At 37.7% G+C, this 25,231-nt stretch overlaps 1 protein-coding gene across 1 annotated transcript; it reads right to left on the bottom strand.

The window, feature by feature from the left end:
* Window positions 1–21,620: 21,620 nt before the first annotated feature.
* On the bottom strand, window positions 21,621–22,589 carry LOC125909759 (olfactory receptor 11G2-like). The gene has a single exon (XM_049613223.1). The coding sequence runs from the start codon at window positions 22,587–22,589 to the stop codon at window positions 21,621–21,623; it is 969 nt and encodes a 322-aa protein (XP_049469180.1).
* Between the last annotated feature and the right edge of the window lie 2,642 nt (window positions 22,590–25,231).

The following is a 25,231-nucleotide window of genomic DNA, read 5'->3' as shown; positions in this document are numbered from 1 at the left end:
TGAACTGTCAGCACAAAGCCCAATATGGGGATAGAACTCACAAACGGCGAGATCATGACCTGAGCCGAAGTTGGACACTTAACCCACTGAGCCACCCAGGCCCCAAAGGAGTTCTTAAATCTTAATAATACTTAATGAAAATCAATACCCATTACTTACAAATATTTTATGTCCTCTGAAGTGATATGAGACCCACTGCCTTCCCTCATCTTTTATCTGGAAGATAATGCACAGCAGAAGTGTCAGCTCAGGTTTTCCTGATGAGATTTTTAAACAAATATATTCTGGATAGACATTTGAGGTGCCCTGCAAGGAAGAATGAAGGCTTTGTTAAAAAACATTATGTATTATTTTACATACTTTCTCTAAAATATAAGACATATTCATAGATTAAAAGTACAAAAGAAAATTCACAGCCCTTTTTTCTGTAGCAATATTACAATTTTTTTCTGTAGCAATATTTTCAGTAGCAGTTGAGGGGCTCCCACCTGTGCCCTCTTTGAGGGTCTAGGTGTGCAGGATTTTGGATTCCTGGTGGCTCTCTCTCACAGTTTGAGCCTCACAAAGGATTCTCTTTGACTGTTACACAAAAGGAATAGAGTGTCAGAGAACTCTCCATTCGTTTTATTATGCATCCCTTTCTGGCCACATATTGTCCCTGGAGGCCACCCCTCAGGAGCAGCAGGGACAATCACAGTGCATCAATCAACCCCCAAGTGTGTTTTACTTCCAGTCATGAACTCAAAGGCGAAAGGGCCTCCCTGAATCCATTGGTGAGACTGTCACCTAATAATGGCCCCTCTGCTCTGCTGCTTACCTTACACCTCCAGACTGGTTCTGGATTTTAAAAACCAGCCTCATTGGATGTCACCAGTTGCTTCAAAGCTCCTGGAGTTCCCTTTCCTTCACATGTGCATTTAAGTTCACTTTAACAAATCCCCAAATCCTGAGTATCTCCCCAATTGTCCACTAAGAGAAATTTCCCCACCAATCTTCATCACTCCATGTAGTGTTGTTTGAATTGGTTTCTACTCCCCCTGCAGCCCCCTGGCAGCCAGAACTGACACCTGCTGGAACTATCCAGTGGCTTTCAGGCTTTGAGAGTAGAAAAACCTGGTTTCATTTAACATTTAGAGCCTCTCTCACAGCCTGCCTCAACCCCAAGTATTCTATGTCTCTTTATATTTTAAAATTATCTTCCTCCAATGGATATAAATACTATTTCTAGATTTATATCATGCTTGGATGATAGCTTTTAGTACCTGCTATGTGCCGATTACTGTGTCAACAGATTTCACGTGTATTATCTGATATATAATACTCATAAATTTTTTTGAAGATAGTCTTACCAGTTTATTTATTTTTTTTAAATTTTTTTTAATTTGACATTTATTTATTTTTGAGACATAGAGAGACAGAGCATGAACGGGGGAGGGTCAGAGAGAGAGGGAGACACAGAATCTGAAACAGGCTCCAGGCTCCGAGCTGTCAGCACAGAGCCCGACGCGGGGCTCGAACTCACGGACTGTGAGATCATGACCTGAGCCAAAGTCGGTCACCCAACCAACTGAGCCACCCAGGCGCCCCATAGTCTTACCAGTTTAAATGATTAAATAGAAGCATACAGAGAGTAAGACCTTATATTTGGCTATAATTCAACTTGGTTTATTTACTTTCCACAAATAAAAGTCTTGTAGTGAAAAATTATATTTAATCTGCCTATAGCTTCAACCTGTCTATTCTTTCTTGGTCATTGTTCTATTAACATTATTTTTATTATTATTTTCTGCTTCCTTTATTTTTAAAATATTTTTACTTCAACACTAACTTGATCAGGTTGTTCAGAAGCTGCTGTCTATGGTTTTACTTGCTGCTTACCTTGGTACAAAAATTTTCATTGAAAAATGAGTGCCCATTGTGAACAAAGATTTATTCAAAGTAGTCATTTCCCACAGAGAGCTTTTAGGGTAATAAGGTACTTTGGCAAAAGTTTCAGCAAAGAACCCTGCACAAGGGGAAAACTTTATATCCATTTCATTCTTTGCTGCTTAAACAGATACATAGTAGTCTTATACTGACAGTGAGGTACATTTGACTTCTTGGGCATGGTTCATAGGAAGGTGGGAGTCAGACCTGTTTCAGATGTCACCTTCTTCTATCAGACACTAACTCATGTTAGGCTCCTTTTCTCTTCTCTAAGTTTTAGTCATTTTAGCACACAGGTATGAAGTGGCAGGAACCAGCCAGAATGTCTCTAATCCAAGCTGAGAAAGCAAGAGTGGAAACAGCCTACTCACTCTGTTCACTGTCCAACAGTTCCTGCAGAAAGTAACTTGGGACAAATATTTCTGAGTAACATTAACTGCTGGCCCTAATTCCTCTTTTTTCTTCTGGTGCTAATTAAGGATACTCTAATTTTTCCATTTTGGAAGTACGATTGATGTTTCTGGAAGTTTTCAACCCACTAATGCTTTCGTATTGCACTTGGACACTCCTTTTTAACCTCCTTAACTTCTGCCCTCAATGACTTGCTTTTGAAAATGTATTGAGTCTATGTCACTTTGATGATGGAGGTCTAAATTCTTTGGTACAATCTTTATTTTTAATTTATTTTTATTCTTTCTGTTTGTGTATATGCAATAGGTATTTATTAAAGAACTAATGAGATAAAGGAAAAAAGAGAAGAGAGAAATGTTTTATTAACACAAGAGGCCAGCCTGACCCACAATCAGTTCATTATACCAGCATACCGATCTGAGAAATTTTTTCTTTTTTTCCCCTACAAGATTTCATTTAACATATAGTGTAGTATTGGTTTCAGGAGTAGAATTTAGTGATCCCTCCAGTGTAACATATCGTGTAGTATTGGTTTCAGGAGGAATTTAGTGATTGATCCCCTATATACAACACCCAGGGCTCATCACAACAACTGCTCTTCTTAATGTCCATCACCCGTTTAGCCCATGTCCCCACCCACTTCCCCTCCAGCAACCCTCAGTTTGTTCTCTATCTTTAAGAGTCTCTTATGGTTTGCCTCCTTCTCTGTCTCTATCTTGTTTTATTTTTCTGTGTCTTCCCCTATGTTCATCTGTTTTATTTCTTAAATTCCACATAAGTGAAATCATATGGTATTTGTCTTTCTCTGACTGACTTATTTTGCTTAGCATAATACACTATAGTTCTATCCACATCATTGTAAATGGCCAGATTTTATTGTTTTGGTGGCTGAGTAATATTCCATAGTATATGCATACCACTTCTTCTTTATCCATTCATCAGTTGATGAACAGTTGTGCTCTTTCCATAATTTGGCTACTGTTGATAATGCAGCTATAAACATTGGGGTGCATATGCCCCTTTGAATCAGTATTTTTGAATCCTCTGGAAAATACCTAGTAGTGCAATTGCTGGGACATTGGGTAGTTCCATCTTTAACTTTCTGAGGCACCTCTACACTGTTTTCCAGTGTGGCTGCATCAGTTTTCCTTCCTACCAACAATGTAGGAAGGTTCCCCTTTCTCCACATCCTCCCCACATTTTTGTTTCTTGAGTTATTCATTTTATCCATTCTGACAGGTGTGAGGTGGTATCTCACTGTGGTTTTGATTTGTATTTTCTGATGATGAATGATTTTGAGCATCTTTTCATGTGTTTGTTGGCCATTTGCATGTCTTCTTTGGAGAAGTGTCTATTCATGTCTTCTGCCAGTTTCTTAACTGGATTATTTATTTTTTGCATGTTCAGTTTGATAAGTTCCTTATAGATTTTCGATACTAACCCTTTACCCAATGTATCATTTGCACATATCTTCATCCATTCCATAGGCTGCCTTTTAGTTTTGTCGATTGTTTCCTTCACTGTGCAGAAGATTTTTATCTTGATGAAGTCCCAATAGTTGATATTTGTTTTTATTTCCCTTGCCTCTGGAGATGTGTCTAATAAGAAGTTGCTATAGCCAAGGTCAGGAGGCTGCTGCCTGTGTTCTCCTCTAGATCTTGATGATTTATGCCTCATAATTAGGTGTCTCACCAATTTTGAATTTATTTTGTGTATGGTGTAAGAAAGTGGTCCAGTTTCATTCTTCTGCATGTTGCTTTCCAGTTTTCCCAACACCATTTGTTGAAGAGACTTTTTTTTTTCCTTTGGATATGCTTTCCTGCTTTGTCAAAGATTAGTTGGCTATATAGTTGTGGGTCCACTTCTGTGTTCTCTATTCTATTCCATTGATATATGTGTCTGTTTTTGTGCCAATACCATACTATCTGGATGATTACAGCTTTGTAATACAGCTTGAAGTCCAGAATTGTGACACCTCCAACTTTGTTTTCGGTTTTCAACATTACTTTGGCCTTTTGGGGTCTTTTCTGGTTCCACACAAATTTTAGAACTGTTTGTTCTACCTGTGCAAAAATGCTGGTGGTGTTTTGATATGGATTACATTGAATATGCAGATTGCTTTGGGTGGTATAGACATTTCAACAATATTTGTTCTTCCAGTCCAGGAGCATGGAATATTTTTTCATTTCCCTGTGTCTTTTTCAATTTGTTTCGTAAGTGTTCTAGAGTTTACAGAGTATAGATCTTTTACCTCTTTTGTTAGGTTTATTCATAAGTATCTTATGGATTTTGTGCAATTGTAAATAGGATCGATTCTTTGATTACTTTTCTACTGCTTCATTATTGGTGTGTAGAAATGCAAGATATTTCTGTATGTTGTTTATGTATTCTGCGATTTTACTCAACTCATGTATCTGCTCCAGCAATATACTGGTGGAGTCTCCTAGATTTTCCATGAAGAGTATCATGTCATCTGAGAAGAGTGAAAGTTTGACACCTTCCTTGCCAACTGTATGCCTTTTATTTCTTTTTGTTGTGTGATTGTGAGGCTAGGACTTCCAGTACTATGTTGAACAACAGTGGTGTCATGTTCCTGACCTTAGGAGAAAAGCTCTCAGTTTTTCCCCATTGAGAATGGTATTAGCTGTGGGTCTTTCATATATGGATTTTATGATGTTGAGGTGTCCCACTTTCTTGAGGGTTTTTATCAAGAAAGGATGCTGTATTTTGTAAAGGCTTTTTTTGCATCTATTGAGAGGATCACATGGTTCTTATCCACCAAACATGTGGTGTATCATGTTGATTGATTTGTGAATATTGAACCACTCTGACAATTGGTATGTAATTCTCCTTCTTAGGGGTTCTTTGTCTGTTTTTGGAATCAAGGTAATGTTGTCCTCATAGATGAATTTGGAAGTTTTCCTTCCATTTCTATTTTTTGGAACAGTTTGAGAAGAATAGGTATTAATTCTTTTTTAAATGTTTGGTAGAATTCCCCAGGGAAGCCATCTGGTCCTGGACTTTTGTTGTTGGGAGATTTCTGATTACTGATTCCATTTCAGTAGATTGGAATCTCTCCATTTCAGGAGAGATTGTGATCTCTCCTCTTTCATTTGTGTTTTTATTTATTTGGGTCATTTCTCTTTTCTTTATGATAAGTCTGGCTAGGAGTTTATTAGTTTTGTTAATCTTTCAAAGAATCAGCTCCTAGTTTTGTTGATCTGTTCTGTTTTTTAAATTTCTATATCATTTATTTCTGGTCTAATCTTTATTATTTCCCTCCATATGCTGGTTTTAGGCTTTATTTGCTGTTATTTTTCCAGCTCCTTTAAGTTTAGTGTTAGGTTGTGTATTTTAGAATTTTCTTCTTGAGGAAAACCCAGATTGCCATATACCTCCCTCTTATGACTGCTTTTGCTGCATGCTGAAAGTTTTGGACTGTCATGTTTTCATTTTCATTGGCTTCCATGTATTTTTAATTTCTTCTTTAGTTTCCTAGTTAACCCTTTAATTCTTTAATAGGATGTTCTTTAACTTCCATTATTTGCAGTCTTTCTTTTTGTGGTTGACTTCAAGTTTCGTGGTGTTGTGGTCCGAAAATATGCATGGCCTTATCTCAATTTTTTTTTTTTTTAAACTGGCCGAGGCCTTATTTGTGACCCTGTATGTGGTCTTTTCTGGAGAATGTTCTATGTGCACTCAAAAAGAATGTTCATTCTGTTGCTTTAGGGTGAAATGCTCTAAATATATCTGTTAATTCCATTGGGTCCAATGTGTCATTCAAAGCCATTGTTTCCTTGTTGATCTTCTGCTTACATGATCTGTCCATTGCTATAAGTGGGGTGTTAAAGTCTCCTACTATTAATGTATTATTATCAAATGCATTTCTTTAAGTTTGTTATTAGTTGATTTATATATTTGGGTGTTCCAAATTTGGGACATAAATATTTATAATTGTCAGATCTTGTTGGATAGACCCCTTTATTATGATACAGTGCTCTTCTTCATCTCTTATTAAAGTCTTTGTTTTAAAATCTAGTTTATCTGATCTATGTATGGCTACTCCAACTTTCTTTTGATGTCTGTTAGCATGATGGGTCTCCGCCCCCTTAGTTTCTACCCAGAAGTATCTTTGGGTTCTAAAATGAGTCTCTTGTAAGCAACATATTATGGGTCTCATTTTTTTTTAAAGCTATTCTGATACCTTCTGCCTTTTCATTGGCACATTTAGTCCATTTACATTCAAAGTAATTATTGATCAATATGAATTTAATGCCATTGTATTGCCTGTAAAATCACTGTTCTTGTAGATTGTCTCTGTTCCTTTCCAGTCTTTGTTGCTTTTGGTCTCTCTTTCCCACTCAAAGTGTACCCTTTAATAATTCTTGCAGAGCTGGTTTAGTGTTCACAAACTCTTTCAGTTTTTGCTTGTCTTGGAAACTCTTTCTCTCTCCTTATGTTCTGAATGACAGCCTTGTTGGATAAAGTATTTTTGCTTGCGTATTTTTCATGTTTAGCACATTGAATATATCACGCCACTCCCTTCTGGCCTGCCAAGTGTCTGCTGCTAACCTTGTGTGTCTACCCTTGTATATTAAGGTCCTTTTGTCCCTAGCTGCTTTCAGAATTCTCTTTATCTTTGTATTTTGCAAGTTTCACTATGGTATGTCTTGGTATTGATCTGTTTTTGTTGATTTTTAGGGGAGTTCTCTGTGCCTCTTGGACTTGGATGTCTGTTACCTTCCCCAGATTAGTGATGCTTTCAGCTATAATTTGTCTAAATAAACCTTCTGTTCCTTTTTCCTGCTTTTCTCCTGGGACTCTGATGATATGGATATTATTGTACTTTCTGGAATTGTGGATTTCCCTAGGTCTATATTCATGATCTAATAGTTTTCTTTCCCTTTACTTTTTAGCTTCATTATTTTCCACAGCTTTATCTACTATATCACTTATTGAATCCTCTGCTTTTTCCATCCTCATTGTGATTACATCCAGTTGGTTTTGCATCTCCATTATAGTATTTTTTAATTTCAGCCTGACTAGTTTTTAAGACCTTTATCTCTGCAGCAAGGATTTCTCTGGTGTCTTTTTGCTTTTTATTTTCAAGCCCAGCTAGTATTTTTATGACTGTTGTTCTAAATTCTTATTCTGATATATTAGTTATATCTCTTGAGCAAATCCCTGGCTGCGGTTTCTTTGTGATCTTTCTTTGGGGGAGAATTCCTCCATCTTGTCATTTCATCTAGATTTCTGGTTTGTGTGTGTTATGAAAGCTTATTCTGTTTCCTGCTCCTGAGGGTAATGCTATATGAAGAAGGGGTTATACACTGCCCAGAGCCTGGTGCTTCAGGAAGTGTTTCTGGTATATGCTGTGTGCACTCTGCTGTTGTGATTTGGCTGCTCTTTTCCCCAGGTCAGTCCCCTGCAGAGTTCCCCTTTGCTTGTAGTGGGGAGTGTTTGGACCTTCAACTGGTATGTTTTGATTTGTTTGTTAAAATAAGCCTGGTTTAAAACAACAACAACAAAAGACCTGAAGCAAAATAAAAGGAAAAGAACAAAAATCTCCAAACAGACAAACAGAAGACTATAAGCCTGATTCCAAAGAAAAATAAGGAAAAAAAGAAGAAAAAGAACGAAAGAAAAAGAAGCCTGACCCAAAAAACGGGAAAAGAAAATAAAAAGCAAATAGACAAAAAATATCAGCCTGATTAAAAAAAAAAAAAAAAAAAAAAAAAGCCTGTTCGTATTTCCATCAAAACTGAAAAACTGAAGCTGATGCTTTGGAGCACTCTATGATCAGTTAATTTGGTGCATGTGGGGGAGTCCGGACAGGGAGGCTATGCTCATCCTCTGAGGGAAAAAGGCCTGCTGTGCTGGCTCACAGCCAGACCTGACCTCTCCTAGCCCCTTTAAGATGCAGGGGAGTGGGGATTGGTGTAAGCAGCTCCTCCTCCACTGGGGGCGCTGTGTTGCTCACTGAAGGCCGACTAAGCTGGTGTGTCGGGCAAGATGGCATCACACCGCCCTCTGGTCCCAGGTAAGGGAGCTGGCACCTCTCTTCAGGTAGCCCTCACAGACAGGCAAACACTCTTCCCTCCTTTGTCCCAGGCTTCTGTCAGATCCCTCCTCTCAACCTTTCTGTGCCGGGTGCCACAGCTCTCCTGTGTTTTATCTCTGGTGCAAATCTTACAGAACTGGGTAACAGGCATACCTGCTTCCCTCCTCCAGAAGAGAGCCCTGCAGTGCTATGCCTGGCACTGTTCTGTCCCAGAAAAGTAGTCGCACAGCAGTGCAGGTGCCTAGAGCTTATGGTGATTCACAGGGAAAAGCTGCGACCACTATAGCTGCCCTCTACATGTGTTTCTGTCCCCTGCTGTTAATTGGCTGCTCAAAGGCACCAACTGGGTGCTTTTGTCCTTGGAGAGGCAATATACTTTCTTCCCAATGCATTCCAGGGAGAGGAACATTCTCTACCAGTGTGGCCCAGGGGATTCCCTACACTGTTGGCTGTCCATTCAGGCCCCCACCCCCCTTCTCCCCAGGTGCATTGCTGCCGGCCCTACTCCAGATTTCCTAAAACTCAGAATTTCAGCTCACTTGTTTGCAAAAATTTTCTATAGTCCGTTACTGGTCAGTGGTTTGGGGGGAGTACTTTTCTTGCATGAACCCAACACACTGCTCTCTCTCTCTCCCTGTCTTTTTCTCTCCATGAAGAGGCTCCCACCCCTCAGCACCACGGCTTTTCTCTCCCCCAACTTCCCTCTCTGCGCCACGCATCTGCCACGTTCTCTCCCTCAAATTATGCAGATTGTTCTCTTAAGCCTCATCAACTTCCCAGGTGTTCAAAATGATTTGATGTTGATCTAGCTGTGTTGGAGGAATGAGACTAGCCAGGGTCCTCCTCCTACTCTGCCATTTTAACTCTTCTCCGCGCCCCCCCCCCACCTTTTTAAAGTTTTTATTTAAATTCCAGTTGATTAACATACAGTGTAATACTAGTTTCAGGTGTAGAATTTAGTGATTCATCACTTACAACTTCTAGTGCTCATCATGACAAATGCACTCCTTAATACCCACTGATCTCCTGTCCAGCAAGCCTCAGTTTGTTCTCCATAGTTGAGTCTGTTTTCTATTTACCTCTCTTTTATGTCCTCCTATGTTCATCTGTTTAATTTTTTTTAATTAAACTTTTTATTTGGAGGTAATCGTAGACTCATGTACAGTTGTAAGAAATAACACAGAGAAATCCATGTACCCTTTATCCAGTTTTCACCAATAGCAACAGCTGGCAAAATTATAGTACTATATCATAGACAAGATATTGACATTGGTAAGAGGAAAGATAAAAACATTTCTATCACTACGAGGATCCCTGGTGTTTTCCTTGTATGGCCACACTCACTTCCCTCTGGTCCCATCTCCTTCTTAATCCCTGGGCAACCACTAAGCTGTTCTCCATTTCTAGAATTTTGTCATTTCAAGAATATTATATAAATGGAATAATACAGTATGTAATTTTTGGTACAATCTTTTAACAATATTTTGTGATTAGTAATATTTGTGTTGTATCCCATTAGTATGTAACTTTCCAAATTAGTTCTTTCCCTTTTTAATTTCAGAAGTACCTCATAAACCAGTCTTCTCTGATATGACACTTCCCCCAAAAGAGACAGCCATTCTGAAAAAAAAATTGAAATTTTCTAGATGTTTCAAGTTTAGATAAATTCTTCAAATGTAAACTTGAACCCATGTGTTTTTCTATCACTCTAGTATTATTATTATGCTTTTGACTCTTTCCATTTCCTTTTTTTTTTAATGTTTATTCACTTCTAGAGACAGAGTGCAAGTGGGGTGGGGGTGGGATTGTCAGAGGGAGAGAGAGAGACACAGAATCCAAAGCAGGCTCCAGGTTCTGAGCTGTCAGCACAGAGCCTGATGCGGGGTTCGAGCTCATGAATCATGAGATCATGACCTGAACCAAATTCAGATGCTTAACCAACTGAGCCACCCAGGCACCCTTCTTTTTGTTTTCTGCTTTCCTTTCTTTGTGTTTTCTTCCTAGAATTGGTGCCAAGGCAACTGAGGTTCTGTGATATTGCTAGTGAGCTCCGTTGCCTCACTTGTCTTATTTAGCCTATCAGTATGTAGCTGAGCCCATACAGTAAAGCCCAGGGTTTGGATATCTCAGAGCTGTAATATCAGTTTGGATATCCCAGGATAAAGCTAAACAGAAGCCAAACAGGACATTTTGCTGCTGAAGAGAAAATATATTTTGGGCCTGAAAGTAATTGCTTAAGTTATGAGTACCCAAGGGACACCAGGTCCTGATTAGGTGTTTGGATTCAAACTCTGGAAAGCAATCAGCTCTAGACCTGAAAGGTATTGTCAGGAAGTGGTGTACCTGGGTTAAATCTGATCTTCTCAGGCCCTCTTTTTGTTAGCCAAGATGTTGTTAAAGGTATGGCAGCTAAACCCCAAGGGCTGTTGGATGGACTCTACTTTATGCAGTATGGCCCAGGATATTTAGGTTCCTATCTTTGTCAGCCTTCCAGAGGCCATATGTAAAGACTCTGAAGAGTGCTATGTTCCCTGTGAAATTTGGGTGAAAGAGAGAGAAGTGGCCAAATATACACACTTGTTAATTTCATAATCGAATTAGTTTTTTTCTTTTTCTTTTTTTAAATTTGAGTATAGTTGACACCCATTATTACATTAGTTTGGGATATACAACATAGTGATTTGACAAGTCTATATGTGATTCTGTGCTCACCAGAAATGTAGCTAACATCTGTCACCATGCAACACTATTACAATACTCTTGACTGTATTTCTTATGCTGTGCCTTTTAGTCCTGTGACTTTTTCATTACATAACTGGAAGCCTGTATATCCCACTCCCCTTCACCAATTTTTCCCATCATCCCACCCCACTCTGGCAACCAACAGCTCGTTCACTGTATTTATAGGTCTCATTTGTTTTTTTGTTTATTTTAGATTCCACATATAAATGAAATCATATGGCATTTGTCTTTTTCATTCTGACTTATTTTAGCTAGCATAATACCCTCTAGGTCCATCCATGTTGTCATCAGAAATGGCACGATCTCATTCTGTTTATGGCTACATAATACTCCATTGTTATACCACATCTTCCTTTTCCATTTGTCTATCGTTGGACACATAAGTTGCTTCTATATCTTGGCTTCTGTAAATAATGCTGCAATAGATATAGGGGTACATATACCTTTTTGAATTAGCATTTTCACTTTCTTTGGATAAATACCCAGTAGTGGAATTACTGAATCATATGGTATTTCTATTATTACTTTTCTGAGGAAAATAAATATTATTTTTCACAGTGCCTGTACTAACACTGAATGAGTGTTCCTTTTTCTCCACATCCTCACCAACACTTTTTGATTTTAGCCACTCTGACAGGTGTAAGGTGAAATCTAATTGTGATTTTGATTTGCATTTCCCTGATAGTGATGCTGAGCATGTTTTCATGTTTCTAGTGGCCATTTGTATGTCTTCTTTGGAAAAATGTCTACTTAGGTCTATGTCCATTTTTAAATTGGATTTTTTTTTGGTATGAGTTGTATGAGTTCTTTATTTTGGATATTAACTCCGTATTGAATGTATCATTTGCAAATATCTTCAGTTGACTAGGTTGCCTTTTCACTTTGCTGATGGTTTCTGGTGCTGTGCATAAGATTTTTATTTTGGTCTAGGCCCAGAAGTTTATTTTTGTTTTTGTTTCCCTTGCTTGTGGAGACCTATCTAGAAAAAATGTTGCTAACGCTGATGTCAAAGAAATTACTGCCTATATTTTCTTTTAGGAGTTTTATGGATTTAGCTCTCACATTTAGGTCTTTAATACATTTTGATTTTGTGTATGGTGCAAGAAAGCGGTCCAGTTTCATTTTTTTGGATGTAACTGTCCAGTTTTCCCAGCACCACTTATAGAAAAAGCTGTTTTTCTCACTGTATATTCATGCCTCCTTTCTTATAGATTGACCCCATAAGTGTGGGTTCATTTTCTCGTCTGTTTATTCTATTCCATTGATTTAAGTGTCTATTTTTGTGCCAGTACCATACTGTTTTGATTACTATAGTTTTGTAGTATATTTTGAAGTCTGGGATTGTGATACCACCACTTTTGTTATTTTTAAGATTTCTTTGGTTATTCAAAGTATTTTATGATTTCATGCAAATTTTAGAATTATTTGCTCTAGTTTTGTGAAAAATGCTGTTGTGATTTTGACAGGATTTGCACTGAATTTTTAGATTACTTTGGATAGCATGGGCATTTTAACAATATTAATTCTTCCAATCCATGAACATGGTATATCTTTACATTTGCAGTTTTCCAATCTTTAAAATTTGGCATGGATAACCTGCCAAAGCATAGAGCATAACCTGCTCTAGAGGGTTGTTGCATATAATAGGTAAAGTGACTGTTTTCAAAAATATTTAGTGAAATAGTCTAATGAGTGATTTGGGGGGAAAGGAAGTTATCCTGTCAAAAGTGGATATAGCTCCATCCTAAAATATTTATTTTGGGGATTTATAATGCTTATGATGTTCTTGAAGACTTCACAGACTGGCTTAGTTTGTTGTAAGCCATTATTTGCTTTATTTAAATATAGGACTTTTTTTTTTTTAATTGAGAAGACTCCTTCCCACTCTTTTCTATTAATTTCACATGGATTATTTGCTTAAAATATTTTGGATGAAAAAAAGGGAGGGAGTCAAACCATAAGAGACTCTTAAAAACTGAGAATAAACTGAGGGTTGGTGGGGGGTGGGGAGGGTGGGTGATGGGCATTGAGGAGGGCACCTGTTAGGATGAACACTGGGTGTTGTATGGAAACCAATTTGACAGTAAATTTCATACTAAAAAAAAAGAGGTTCTGGGACCAAAAAAAAAATATTTTGGAAAATTTGAAGATAATATATATGTGGTTTATCTCTGTGATTAGCAGCTATAAATGCTCAAATATTAGTGCGTATTATTGAAATAAATGAAGGAGGCTGCAAGGTTATCCTCTGTATTTGAGGAGGTAAGAATTTATTGTATGGTTTGAAAATAATGCAACTCTTTGGTAGTGGTTGAGGTGTGTGAGGGAAATTATGAAGACAAGAAATCATATATTGAGTAGGATAGACTTTGTCTCTTTATAAATAGTTCATCTATTAAACTAAATTAGAAAAATTAGACAAAAATTTCAAAATTTTTATCTCTATATTCTTAATTTATAAAATCCTAAATTCAGCAAAATTTACTAAATAAGTTGGATTTCATTCCATAAGTGGCAGCAACCTGAAATATTAGGTGAAAGTGTTCCTGGGATTTGGGAAGTCTGATTGTAAAGCTTAGTTAATTATTACCTCAAAGTTGGTTATAAGTGCACAAACCACACACATTTAGAAAGAACCAACAGCACATTTTATTAATTACCACACCGTTTCATCTCTTTTTCAATCTGCTAAGAAATGTCGATGACCATAGAGTGAATAAACCATAAGCCCCTGGAGGGGAATCATAATTAAAATAATCAAAAAAGTATTACCATCATAGAACTATATTAAAGATATTTTAGAATGAGTTCTTAATTAAGGTTTATTGCTTATATTAGTAATTTGTCCAGGCAACTGTCAGTCATTCAACTCACTTTGCTTCTGTGAAATAGAACAAAGAAAACCTCTCTTTTGTTATTAAACCCTCAGAAATCCTCCTGCTCTAGGTCCAGACAACCTCAAATCCTCGGTTCTTTCCTAAAGGACATCCAGTTACAGTTACATTTTCACTTTGTGGAAGGGATCTCTTTCTGAAGGCTGTAAATGTGGCTCTGTATATTGCATCTTATTTTCCTATTGCCTTTTATTACATTTTAGAGAGTTATACCAGAAAAAAAAAAAAGATGGCTAACGGTTAAAATAAAATGTATGTTAAAACCAACAATTGTGATTATATATTTTAAAGACTAGATGATCTTTAGAGGCATTTTGGGTAATAAATATGCCACACAGAAAAAATAGTGAAATAAAATGTGGTTCTAAAAATAGTCAATTCACACTAGATTTTCAGGAAAGGAAGTTAAATCCTGGCTACTGCCTGGCTCTTTACATTTAGCATCTATCTTAATCCTACCAGAGATAAGCAATAGTTACAAAATTCCTAATTCTTATTTTGAGTCTTCTCTGATTGACTTCTTACTGCCCAGCTAAGGCTATTGTGTCATGACCAAAGGTCCCACTAAAAAGAATTACAGACCAGTATCCCAGATGAACATGGATGCAAAAAATTCTCAACAATAAAGATACTAGCAAATTGAATCCAATAGTACTTTAAAAGAATTATTCACCATGATCAAGTGGGATTTATTCCTGGGCTGCAGGGGTGGTTCAGTTTCTGCAAATCAATCAATGGGATACACCACGTTAATAAAAGAAAGGATAAGAACCATACGATCCTCTCAACAGGTGCAGAAGAAGCATTTGAAAAAGAGTAGTATCCTTTCTTGTTAAGAACCCTCAAGAAAGTAGGGGTAAAAGGAACATACCTCAACAAAATAAAGCCATATATGAAAGACCCGTAGCTAATATCTTCCTCAATGGGAAAAAACTGAGAGATTTTCCCCTAAGGAAGATGACATGGATGTTCATTCTCACCACTGTTGTCCAACATAATGCTGGAAGTCTTAGCCTCAGCAATCACACAACAAAAGAAATAAAAGGCATCCAAATTGGTAAGGAAGAAATCAAATTTTCACTCTTCTCAGATGACATGATACTCTACATGGAAAACCCGAAAGACACTGGCAAAAAATTGCTAGAACGATACATAAACTCAGAAAAGCCACAGGATGTAAAATCAATATACAAAAATCGATTGCATTTCTATATACCAATAATGAAGCAGCAGAAAAAGAAATCAAGGAATCGATCCCATTTACAATTGCACCAAAACCCATAATATACCTAGGAATAAACCTAACCAAAGAGGTAAAAGGTTTGTACTGTGTGAACTATAGAACACTTGTGAAAGAAATTGAAGAAGACACAAATGGAAAAGCATTCCATGCTCATGGATTGGAGGAACAAATAATGTTAAAATGTCTATATTACTGAAAGCAATCTACACATTCAATGTAATCCCTATCAAAATAACACTAGGATTTTTCAGAGAACTAGAACAAATAATTCAAAAGTTTGTATGGAACCAGAAGAGATCCCAAAAGGCCAAAGTAATGTTGAAAAAGAAAAGCAAAGTGGGAGGTGTCACAATTCTGGACTTCATCAAGACAGTATGGTACTGGCACAAAAACAGACACATCAATGGAACAGAATAGAGAACCCAGAAATGGGCCCACAACTATATGGCCAACTAATCTTTGACAAAGAAGGAAAGCATATCCAATAGAAAAAAGACAGTCTCTTCAACAAATCGTGTTGAGAGAACTGGAAAGCAACATGCAGAAGAATGAAACTGGACCACTTTCTTACACCATACACAAAAATAAATTAAAAAATTGGTGATACACCTAAATATGAGGCAGGAAGCCATCAGAAGCCTAGAGGAGAACATAGCAGCAACCTCCTGACCTTGGCTATAGCAACTTCTTATTAGACTTCTCTCCAGAGGCAAGGGAAATAAAAACAAATATGGACTATTGGGACTTCATCAAGATAAAAATCTTCTGCACAGTGAAGGAAACAATCGACAAAACTAAAAGGCAGCCTATGGGATGGATGAAGATATGTGCAAATGATACATTGGGTAAAGGGTTAGTATCAAAAATCTATAAAGAACTTACCAAACACAACACGCAGAAAATAAATAATCCAGTTAAGAGACTGGCAGAAGACATGAATAGACACTTCTCCAAAGAAGACATACAAATGGCCAACAAACACATGAAGAGTTGCTCAACATCATTCATCATCAGATAATACAAATCAAAACCACAGTGAGATATCACCTCACACCTGTCAGAATGGATAAAATGAGTAATTCAAGAAACAAAAGATGTTGGGAGGATGTGGAGAAAGGGAAACCTTCCTACACTGTTGGTGGGAAGGAAAACTGATATAGCCACACTGGAAAACAGTGTAGAGGTGCCTCAGAAAGTTAAAGATGGAACTACCCAATGTCCCAGCAATTGCACTACTAGGTATTTTCCAAAGGATACAAAAATATTGATTCAAAGGGGCATATGCACCCCAATGTTTATAGCAGCACTATCAACAATAGCCAAATTATGGAAAGAAACCAAATTCCCATAGAATGATGAATATATAAAGAGGTGGTATATATGTGTGTGTGTAATGTGTGTGGAATGGAATATTACTCAGCCATCAAAAAAGAATAAAATCTTGCTATTTGAAATTACATGGATGAAGCTAGAGTATATTGTTATGGAAAATAAGTCAGAGAAAGAAATATATGATTTCACTTATATGTGGAATTTACGAAATGAAACAGATGAACATAGGGGAAGGGAAGGAAAAATAAAATAAGATATAAACAGAGAGGGAGGCAAACCATAAGAGACTCTTAATGATGGAGAACAAACTAAGAGTTGCTGGGGGGGAGGTGGGTGGGGAGATGGGCTAAATGGGTGATGGGCATTAAGGAGGGCACGTGTTGGGATGATCCCTGAGTGTTATATGTAAGTGATGACTCACTAGGGTCTACTCCTGAAACCAATACTACATATATGTTAACTAACTTGAATTTAAATCAAGTCTTATTTTTTTTATTTTTTATTTTTTATTTTTTAATATATGAAATTTACTGTCAAATTGGTTTCCATACAACACCCAGTGCTCATCCCAAAAGGTTCCCTCCTCAATACCCATCACCCACCCTGCCCTCCCTCCCCCCCCCCATCACCCCTCAATTTGTTCTCAGTTTTTAACAGTCTCTTATGTTTTGGCTCTCTCCCACTCTCCTCTCTTTTTTTTTTTTTTTTTTCTTTCCTTCCCCTCCCCCATGGGTTTCTGTTATGTTTCTCAGGATCCACATAAGAGTGAAACCATATGGTATCTGTCTTTCTCTGTATGGCTTATTTCACTTAGCATCACACTCTCCAGTTCCATCCATGTTGCTACAAAAGGCCATATTTCATTTTTTCTCATTGCCACGTAGTATTCCATTGTGTATATAAACCACAATTTCTTTATCCATTCATCAGTTGATGGACATTTAGGCTCTTTCCATAATTTGGCTCTTGTTGAGAGTGCCGCTATAAACATTGGGGTACAGGTGCCCGTATGCATCAGTACTCCTGTATCCCTTGGATAAATTCCTAGCAGTGCTATTGCTGGGTCATAGGGTAGGTCTATTTTTAATTTTCTGAGGAACCTCCACACTGCTTTCCAGAGCGGCTGCACCAATTTGCATTCCCACCAACAGTGCAAGAGGGTTCCTGTTTCTCCACATCCTCTCCAGCATCTATAGTCTCCTGATTTCTTCATTTTGGCCACTCTGACTGGCGTGAGGTGATATCTGAGTGTGGTTTTGATTTGTATTTCCCTGATAAGGAGCGACGTTGAACATCTTTTCATGTGCCTGTTGGCCATCCGGATGTCTTCTTTAGAGAAGTGTCTATTCATGTTTTCTGCCCATTTCTTCACTGGGTTATTTGTTTTTCGGGTGTGGAGTTTGATGAGCTCTTTATAGATTTTGGATACTAGCCCTTTGTCCGATGTGTCATTTGCAAATATCTTTTCCCATTCCGTTGGTTGCCTTTTAGTTTTGTTGGTTGTTTCCTTTGCTGTGCAGAAGCTTTTTATCTTCATAAGGTCCTAGTAATTCACTTTTGCTTTTAATTCCCTTGCCTTTGGGGATGTGCCGAGTAAGAGATTTCTACGGCTGAGGTCAGAGAGGTCTTTTCCTGCTTTCTCCTCTAAGGTTTTGATGGTTTCCTGTCTCACATTCAGGTCCTTTATCCATTTTGAGTTTATTTTTGTGAAAGGTGTGTATCTCACATCCTCTTTATCCATTCATCAGTCCATAGACATTTGGGCTCTTTCCATAATTTGGCTATTGTTGATAATGCTGCTATAAACATTGCAGTGCATGTGACCCTCTGAATCTGTAGTTTTGTATCCTTCGGGTAAACACCTAGTAGTGCGATTGCTGGGTCATAGGGTAATTATATTTTTAACTTTTTGAGGAAGCTCCATACTGTTTTCCAGAGTGGCTGTAAGAACTGGTCACATTTCAACTGGTCCGTAGTCCCATGTGGGTAATGGTTATTGTGTTGGATAGTGCAGGTATAGAGAAGTCTGAGGACTGAATATAGAGCTTAAAAATGTTGAGGTTAATCAAATAACTGAATTGTCTTTATTTTTCGGAATATAGTTTCTTTGCCTAGAGGGAACAAGCATACTCCTGTGTCACAGGTTTTCTTAATTTCAATCTGGATCTGGTGGCAGAAGAACCTCCTGAGTTCACTGTGTCATGGATGTAGTGGGCTCACACATCCATGAACTGCCTCCTGAGAATGGGTCTTTCCTGAAGAATTGCATCTTCAGCCTCATTGTCCTAATGTGTCCCAGACCAATAGTTAGAAGCCCTTTCAGAAGCTGGATGAAATTTCCCCTCAGACATTGCTTTTTAGATGAGTATAGGGGGTGGGTGTAAGAGCCAGTCAGTTGTAGAGCAATTTTTAAGTATAATCCAAGTTACATAGTCATTCAAAACCAATAAATTATATTTCAATATATAAATGCACAGAAAAAGGTCTAGAAGCATACCCAACAAACTGAACACATTGCTACAGAGACAGGTGTGTGTGTGTGTGTGTGTGTGTGTGTGTGTGTGTGTGTAAGTATGGAGATATGAGGATTTTCATTATTTTGTACTATTTGGTTTTATAATGAAAATTTATTCATTGTAAAATGTATTGCATAATTGAAAAGTAAATAGAGAAAGTAGAATATTATTCATCTCTGTGTAGTTAAGCCTGGGTTATTGAAAGATACACGAATATAACATTTAGACCAAAACAAAAAATATTTAATTTTAAATATTTTATTTTAAAATATTAATCTCTTTTTTAGACTCTATGAAAACCCAGATATAAAGATCTCAGTTATTTGGTTAATTGTGGTCCATTTATCCCCCAGGCAAAAAGTTTTTGGCTTAAGGTGAAGGAGTCAAGTGAAGAATCTTCCTTATTCACTCTTTACCAATTCTAAGAAAGGTGAGTAGGCAGCACTAAATCTCACGGAAGCTAATGGAGTCTTTCCTACATGGTGGATGATGTTTTTTTCCCTTTAGTTGAACTTGTTTCTCAGGACTGCAGATAATCCAGCCATAACTTAAAAGTATCAGACTGTATTCTAACAGCACTGATCATGAGATAGACAAGCCCTGAACTACCCATAGGGAAATTTATTTCCCCTTTTTCATCCTGCTTCTACTTCACTGCTATTATATAGATGGATCATTTAGTTACGTCCTACCCTGTGTAACTTCTAGAGGGATATGGCTCAGGGATATCTTGGGGAGTCCAAATAAATGGATAGTTAGTATTTTTGTTTGTTTGTTTTGGCTCCCTGGTATCTCAATCCTTTTTTTATGGGTGGGAGAATCACAATATTAGCAGGCATGGAGCTTATCTCTGCATAAGTGGATTTTTTTTTTTTATTGCCAGATATTAGTTCTCTTAGCCTCTCTTGGAGCTACAGTACAAGGAAGTACTTTTGGTTCCACCAAACAGATACAGCTAAACCAGATTTTGATTCAGGAGCTAGTGATGCAAGAAGCAGAAGTAGGGTGGGGGGAAGCAATGTTGAAATATTAGCATTAAAATCAGCAATGAAGCAGGTAGCCCAGTGATTGCAGGAAGGACAGAATGGCAATGGTTGAAACAGTGGCATCTGGTAGCACATGGCTGCAGGTGTGGCTCTGGTGGTGGTGATTGTTCATCAGACCAGTTCTGCAGGGTAGTTTGTACACTGGTCTTTGAATCTGAGCCTCAACTCTGGTTCTTCAGCTTTCATTTGATTCTGTGAGATTCCTGATACCCCATCAATAAATCTTTCCCACTGTCATGCTTAATCAGCCAGAGTTAGTTTCTGTTGTATGCAAGTAAGAACCCTGTTATAATTACATAAATGTAGCGTTACCTCAGGTAGGTGCAGTCCCGGTAATCAGACAAAGAGACACTAACCTTTCAGTACTGTAGGTTGTCTTGAATTTTCCCTTGGTGGTCTAGGAAGCTTCATCACTCAGCATATTTTGTTACAGAAAATATCCCCAAAGCCAAAATAACTTGAAAGAAGACTTTAAAATATCTATTTTTGCATGAAAAACTAAATTGAGGTCTGGTCTGGGTTGGATGTTGTCAGTCAAACCATTTTTTTTTTTTTCAACATTAGGAGACAACTTCACAAACTGACCCCAGAAAAAGGGAATTTTGTGCCATAGTTTAAAATATGAACATTTCCAAGGATGGGAAGATGATCAGGCCAGGTCAAAAGTTTAATATTAAGTGCCAATTGCCTGACAGTATCTTATATTTTGGCTGACAGAATTTATTCCCTGGTTTCTCATGCCTATTTTCTGTAACAGTACATGTTCTTCAACTAAAAGCTTAGAAGGTGCTGAAACCCAGGTTTGGGTAAGGAATACTTCATGATTTGGCATATGTGAATGTATCCTTTTGTGCATTCTCTTCAAAACTGGACTAAGAAGTTTCCATAAGAAGCAACCATATCATTTCCTGTTTCCATTTGCTATGTAAACTGGACACTTTACCAACACAGATGAAAGAAAACACAGATGAAAAACAGATTTCATTGACAGATATTGGGTTATTGATCTTATAAATAAAGCAATTGAATTTTTGTTAGTGCAGTGAGTAGATGCTACATTTCATTATAGAAAAACCTGTAATTGGAAAGGAGAAAAATAGTGATACATTTGAAACACAAAAAAATAGTACTAGGATAAACGCCAAGATACAAGTAGGAAGCATAAGCGTTAGCTTTGTACTTCTCAACTTGATTACATTTGTTTTAGGGCTTCAAAAAATGACAAAACAGAGAATGATACATTGATGCATGAAAATTGTACAGAATTTTCTACAATAGACCTTTAAGACTGTGGATATTTGCTTTTGAGACAGGATGAGAATTCTTTGTGTATAACGAGTCACATTGTCATGAGAGTAAGGAATTGAACACTCAGACATGCCCAGAAGATAGTTTTTCTCCCAGTGAGAGAAATTCTATGTTTCTGAGAGAATTATACGAAAATTTATATCATTTCTCTTTATTTTTAGTAATTTCTTTTGATGGTGCTCCCAGGACTTTCTTGAGTGCATCTTTCATATCTTTGTTCCGAAGACTGTAAATCAAAGGATTAAAGAATGGGGTTGCCATGCAGTAAAACAGGGTCACAAATTTCTGTGTTCCAGGATGGCTCCTGGAACCTGGACTCACATACATCACCATGACTGATCCATAGAACAGGGAAACCACCAAGAAATGTGAGGCACATGTAGAAAAGGCTTTGTTCCTACCTGAGCCAGCTGGGACCCTAAGTACAGCACGCAAAACTAAGCTATAGGACCCTAGAATGTAGAGGAAGGTGATAAAGATGATAAGAGAACTTACAGTAGCACAAGTTAGAGTAGTTTTGGGAACTGGAGCACAGGACAGGGCTAGCAATGGTCCCAGGTCACAGAAAAAATGGTCAATGATGTTAGGGCCACAGAAGGGCACCTGGGACATGAGAACTGCAGGCATGAGTATGGATAGAAAGCCACCTACCCAGCAGAAAACCACTAATCGGGCACATAGATGGTAAGTCATGATGGTGGGGTAACGTAGAGGTCGACAGATAGCAAGGAACCGATCAAAGGACATTGCAGACAGAAAGTAGCCTTCAGCAGCACACATAGAAAAGAAAAAGTAGAACTGAAGCAGGCAGCCAGCATAGGAGATACTCTTAGTCTGGGAGATGATGTTGGCCAACATTTTGGGCACATCAGAACTGACATAGCAGATCTCCAGGAAGGAGAAGTTGGCCAGGAGGATGTACATGGGTGTGTGGAGTTTCCGGCTTGACCACACGGCACAGATGATGGATGTGTTCCCCATGAGAGTCAGAAGGTAGATGAGGGAGAAGATGACAAAGAGGAGGATCTGGATCTCCCTGCGGCATGGGAAGCCCAGGAGGATGAACTCACTCACAGACCCAGAGATATTGTTGGCTTCTGACATACTCATTCTAATCTGTGAAGGGAATGAGCAATAAGCATCATTATATGAGTCATTTGCCCTCTCTTTAAAAGTTATTTTTATTTCTTCTGACTCTTATCTACTCCTTTAATGCACTTTCATGAACAGGCTCTGTATGGTTCTTAAGTCAGTAACTCATTTCCCAGGATCTGGCTTCGCCCAGTGAGATCAGGGTTCTGGGAGAAACTTGTATGCTCCCACAGCCCCTACTCTACCAATCTCCATTTTCAGAGTATAAATTTCATTGGCCCATAGAATCCAAATTGTTTTCTCTGTTTGCACTTAAATCAATTCTTTTTTGATGTATCATTCTGTAATATATTCATATTTTTGTTGAAAAGAACATTTATTCTTGTTGAAAAGAAAATTTTGTATAGCATTTTGGAAAATTTTAAGAAAAATCAAAGTTTAAATATAACCTGAAATTGAACCAGGTCAGTACAAAAAGAGCATCTTACTTACTTTGTTGTCAGTAACATGGTATTGTCAGGAGATCTGTCCGGAATAGCTCTGTTGACTAAAGCAGGGTGCTGAAGACAGTGCCACAAATTCCATTTTAGCGAGTACTTATTAGCTTCTTTTTAAAAAAGTTTTAATTTTAATCCCAGTTAGTTAACATACCTATAAGCTTCTTATACCTGTATTTAACTTCTACTTGCTGAGCAACAGCTAATTTGATGCCAAAAGTACCCTAGTTGGCTTCACTCATTTATTAGGAGATTCTGGTTCTCAAATAGAAAAATAGATAGAGGCAAATAGAGGAACACCTGTCTCTTAGCTCAGATGCTTCATCATCTTTTTGCTGCATGGTGATGAATTATCCTATATAAAAAAACAATAAAAAAGAAACAAAAGCATATATTTAACTCTAAAACTGTGAGAGAAATATACCAGTGTAGAGTGTTAGTGGCAGAAGGGACCTCAGAGATTATCAAGCTTAATTCTTCTTATCACAGAAACTGAAACCAGAGAGGTTAGACTAATCCAAGGTCATGTTCGCTTTTGGTGGAGGAAACAGGTCGAAAACTTAGGTGTTTGGACATTTAGTTCAGACGTTTTCCCATAAACCTTGTAATCATGGACCCTATTTTTCTCTGATGGCTGTAAAAATATATTGTGCATATATTATAACTTTCCCTCCTTTGAACCAGATTCCTATTTATAATAAAGAAGGACTTTAATAAAGCTACTCACCAAAGCTGGAAATCACTATCTTATATCCTTCATTCATCTTTGACCTGCCCTGTGTCCTAATTCTGGGAACCTTTAATGACACGAACACACTTTTGGACACTTTCTTTAAAACACATTTGACTCCTAAAATAGTAAGTATAATGACAACCACTGTCATATTAAATATTTATTGTGGCAGTCACTTAATGTTCATTATCTCATTAAATTCTACTCTTCTTTCAAAAATCTCTAGTTCTAGAGCCTTAAAACAAACAAACAAACAAACAAACAAACAGAGACAGACAAGCACTTCCACATTTCTAAATGTAGCATTGAATTTTATTTCCCTCTGAGTATGTCGATTCTAAAACCCAACTTATTTTTTCTACATGGCTGTCAGCTATGTATATATTAGCTGTTTCCTTATTGTTTTTGATTCAATTTATTCACGTGCAACTTGGTTATATCAAATTTACACTTGTGAATATGGAAGGTTAACCTCAGGAAAGCTGTGTTAGGAACTGAGGCCATATACCATAAGAAAAGATTATGTATATATTTCTCATAGTCTTTCTATATAGTTGACTTCAGGTATGTTAGCTAAGATAGTGAGCAGGTATCTTGAGGACAGCAGTTTCCATTAAATACCAAAGGGTGACCAAGTATGAGAAGATTATTGTGTTCCTTCAGAGAGCAAACATGCCCTACAAACAGACTGGTGAGCTGAAATTGGGAAAGCTATAAACCATAAATCCAAGATTGTGGGCTTATTGAAGGAGGCTTTGGGCTGGAAACTCAGTGATTGTAAGGAAGGATAAGATGCTTTCGCCCAGAACTAGACAACCTAAATTTTCTATAATTTAACTAAAGTACATAGTGCTCCCACACTCTTTTCTGTGGCCATAGTTTGACTTACACAGTGGAACTGACAATGGTGGGTAAGACTGCATGTGAACAGGGCAAAGAAAATGGTAAGAACAAGAGTGTAAGGAAAGTATGTTTTAGGGTGGATTTATTTGAATGAGAAACATTCCTTTCACTTTTGGTTAGATTTATTTAAGGAAAGTGTAAGGATCCCTCGGGAAGAAGTCTTCAATATTTTGAGGGTGGATCTTAAATGAACAAACGGTAGTTAAAGAGGGAAGAAGAAAACATCCAGACAGAAGCAGATTTTCTTTCAAATTCTTATCTTTAATAAAACTTGGGAGTGTTGTGAGTTCTCTTCCTTCCTTTCTCAATTCAGGAGCAGACTTCTTGGTCTTTGAGAATCCCTCTGTTCCTGCCTCACTGTTCTAAGTCCTTCTCTCCCTGCCTGGGGGTCACTGTGGGTTCTACCTGCAACCACATGTTGATCTTTCCTTTCACTGCAGATAGAGGAGTTCTTAAGTCTTTTTTTGTAATGTTTATTTATTTTGAGGGAGGGAGGGAGGGAGGGACGGAGGGAGGGAGGGAGGGAG

This window comes from Panthera uncia (assembly GCF_023721935.1).
Source record: "Panthera uncia isolate 11264 chromosome B3 unlocalized genomic scaffold, Puncia_PCG_1.0 HiC_scaffold_1, whole genome shotgun sequence".
Classification (NCBI taxonomy): Eukaryota; Metazoa; Chordata; class Mammalia; order Carnivora; family Felidae; genus Panthera; species Panthera uncia.
The sequence above is the reverse complement of the archived record's forward strand: the minus strand, read 5'-3'. Positions and strand labels throughout refer to the sequence as shown.